The sequence below is a fragment of the Gallus gallus genome, chromosome 31 (genome assembly GCF_016699485.2).
Source record: "Gallus gallus isolate bGalGal1 chromosome 31, bGalGal1.mat.broiler.GRCg7b, whole genome shotgun sequence".
In the NCBI taxonomy this organism is placed as follows: domain Eukaryota; kingdom Metazoa; phylum Chordata; class Aves; order Galliformes; family Phasianidae; genus Gallus; species Gallus gallus.
The window spans coordinates 1,979,378-1,982,396 of NC_052562.1; the positions used below are offsets into that span (position 1 = coordinate 1,979,378).

General features: G+C 56.2%; 1 protein-coding gene across 1 annotated transcript; it reads left to right on the forward strand.

Moving 5' to 3' along the window:
• The first annotated feature begins 213 nt into the window (after nt 1-213).
• On the forward strand, nt 214-2,731 carry LOC121107814 (leukocyte immunoglobulin-like receptor subfamily A member 6). Its single transcript, XM_040653997.1, is given in 8 exon segments — nt 214-243; nt 703-766; nt 884-1,162; nt 1,244-1,555; nt 1,677-1,720; nt 1,722-1,818; nt 1,928-1,965; nt 2,405-2,731. Coding segments are annotated over 8 exon segments (1,002 nt in total). The 3' UTR covers nt 2,543-2,731.
• The last annotated feature ends 288 nt before the right edge of the window (nt 2,732-3,019 follow it).

Sequence of the window (3,019 nt, forward strand, 5' to 3'; positions counted from 1 at the left end):
TAATACCATCTAATTGTAATTGAGAGTAATAAATCAAATGAAATAAGTGAGATAAGGTTTCTGAAAATGAAAGGCCTACTTGAATGAAGGTGCATGGCTTGGAAGCACACCCAGCCCTCTGCATGGCTACCAGAGAGAGGGAGAGCCGTAAGAGCCCGATCCCGTGACTTCTGTGCCGTATCTTCCTTCTCTGATTGTGAGGTCCTCAGGGATATGCAATTATTCTTCTCTTTTGAGAAGCAGGTATCTGGAAGGTTGTCAATCCATTGAACTGAAGTATTAACCCTTTAATTACCCATGCTGTCCATGATGTTATAATGTGGAATACCAGTAATAACATTACTAAACCATGACCACTTGGAGAACACCATTCACTACCACGCTCTGGCAACGCTTTGCAGGCAGCTAAAATTTGACAGTCTGTGTAGGGCACCCCAACAGGGACTGCAGTCGCACCTCTATGCATGGCAGTCCATGGCCAATCCCCAAACACACTACCCCTTGGGGACCGCAATTGCAACACTGAGGAGGTGACATCATGTCACTTCTCCCTGGAAACGGAAAGCTGCTCTTGGCCACTTCCTTTCTCTGCAGCTGTCTCACTGTCCCCAAGCTGCTCCTGCCTCATGGCACCAATGGCGGTGGCCCTCATCCTCGGTGAGTGACAATGGGGACGTGGTGCCACGGGGGTTGGTGGCCCAGTGTGGGATCAGGACCGTGTCCCTTGCAGGTTGGTGGCTGGTGGCAGCGAGCAGGGCACAGCAACGTGAGTATGGGGACAGGGGGAGAATTGGGACGGAGGGAGGGGAGCATGGTCAGGGGGCCAGCAGAGGGGCTGAGGAGGGTGTGCAGGGACAAGGCTGACTGCTGTCCCCTGTCCTAGTGCCCCGACCCTCCCTGTCACTGCACTCCAGCCAGGGGGTGTCCCTGGGGGACACTGTCACCCTGCACTGCCACCTGCCCCGGCCGGCTGCCTGGGTTGAGCTGTACAAGGAGGGAAAGTGGAGATCCAGAAAAGAAATGGACCAGGAGCAGGACGTGGCTGAGTTCTCCTTGACTGGAATTAAGCAGGAAGATGCAGTGAGATATCAGTGTCAGTACGAGGGGTTGGAGCAACCAGGGACATCGGAGAAGAGTGACCCCATGGAGCTGTTGGTGACAGGTGAGGGCACTGGGGAAAGCAGATGGCCCTGGGCTGATCCCACAGGGCTGTGTTCCATCTCTCTTACCTCTCTGTGCAGAGATCACAGCTATCCCCCACCTGGCATTTCCCTGAGCCCCAAAGAGCATGTGGAGATGGGGAGCACCATCACCATCCAGTGCTGGAACAAGAAGTATGGGGCCGCCTTCCTCCTGCACAAGGCTGGGCACTCAGCCCCTATCCAGCACCAGGAACCCGATGATGGGGGCACTGCCACCTTCACCCTCTCTGGGGTGACCCCAGCTGACTCCGGCACCTATAGGTGCTCCTACCGCATCGGGGGCTGCTGCCTTCTGTTCTCACCCCTTGGGGATAATGTGACCCTGGAAGTGATTCCCAGACCTGCACCACCACGTAGGTCTGAGCCCCCATTTGGTGCTCCCCTTCTCACCCATGACTGACAGCGTCACTGCATCCCTCATCCCCTGTGGTGAGGGCTGTGTATGGGGACACCTAATGCACTTTGACCCCACAGGTGACAATGGGGGTCCCAGCAGGGACCTGGTGGCAGCAGTGGTGGGGGGCCTGTGCTGCTGCCATTGTCATCATCATCGTCCTCACTGCCTCTTTGCTCCTTGTTGCCCAGAGAAGACAAATGCAGAGTGATTTGAGGCCTGGTGGGCAAGGGATTAAATGGCTTTGATCCCCCATAGATCCCCTATAGATCCCCACTGGTGTTGTTTGCGCCCTCCATAATCCCAACATTTTCCTGTCCCTCTGACTCAGGTGCCACCTCCAGAAGCCCGGAGGCCGTGCAGTTCCAGGTCAGTGTCTGGGTCAGGAGACCCTAACCCCAACATGCCCCATTGCCCCTCACCCAGAGCTCAACAGGGAACCACAAACACTGCCCATAGTGAACCCCTTTTATGGCTTCCCATGATGGCGTGCGTAACAGCAATGCCATCCCAGGGGGCCTCCAAATCTCCACCATGGGGATGCCCCAAACCCCAAACTGAAGATCCCTCGCATGCTCCAAGCCTTAAACATCCCCAGACTCAATGGGCATTCTCAAACAAGAATGGGACCCCCAAACATCACCCACAGGGAAACCCAGTGTCACAGCCACAGCTTCCCAAAATCTACACCACCCCACAATCCCAACCCCCTTCTCCCGGACAGCCCCCCACCCATTATACAGTGCCATCATCCCCTCAGTTGGGATGTTGGGATCCCATGGTCACACTGCTGTCCCTGTGTCCCCAGGTGTCCCACGGCGACAGCGAGGGTCTGACCTATGCCCAGCTGCAAATTGTGACCCCCAGCACCCACCCCCGTGGCACTTCTACCACTCCTGAACCCGTCATTATCTACGCCGAGGTGGGCACGCGGGGACCCCGCTGATGCCCCCAGATGTGTACGCAAACACGGGAGTGTTGTGTGCACACATGGACTTCAAGGGTGCACAGTGCCAGTGTGCGCGGTGTGCTCACCATCACGTGTGAATTACAGCCATGTACCTGTGCGTGTGAACACGTGGATGTGTATTAAACGGGTGTGCACCATCCCATGTGCACAACAGGTGTACAAACAGACGTGTGGGACACGCTGAACTCTGTGCTTCTGTGTGTGTCTGTGCGATGCCGTATGTGTGCACCACCAGCTGTACACACTGCTGCTCATGTGTGTCCTTAGCGTGTGCTCCCGGGGTCTGCACTACACGTTTGCCTCCACAGCACATGCATGTCATCAACACCTGCCCTGTGCCTGCACCACATCTGTCCCCACAGCACAGGCGTGTCCTTTCCTTGTGCTCCCCACAGCGCATCTCCATCTCCAGAAGCCAAACCAGCCCCCATCCCCAGTGGTTTTGGGGCAGGA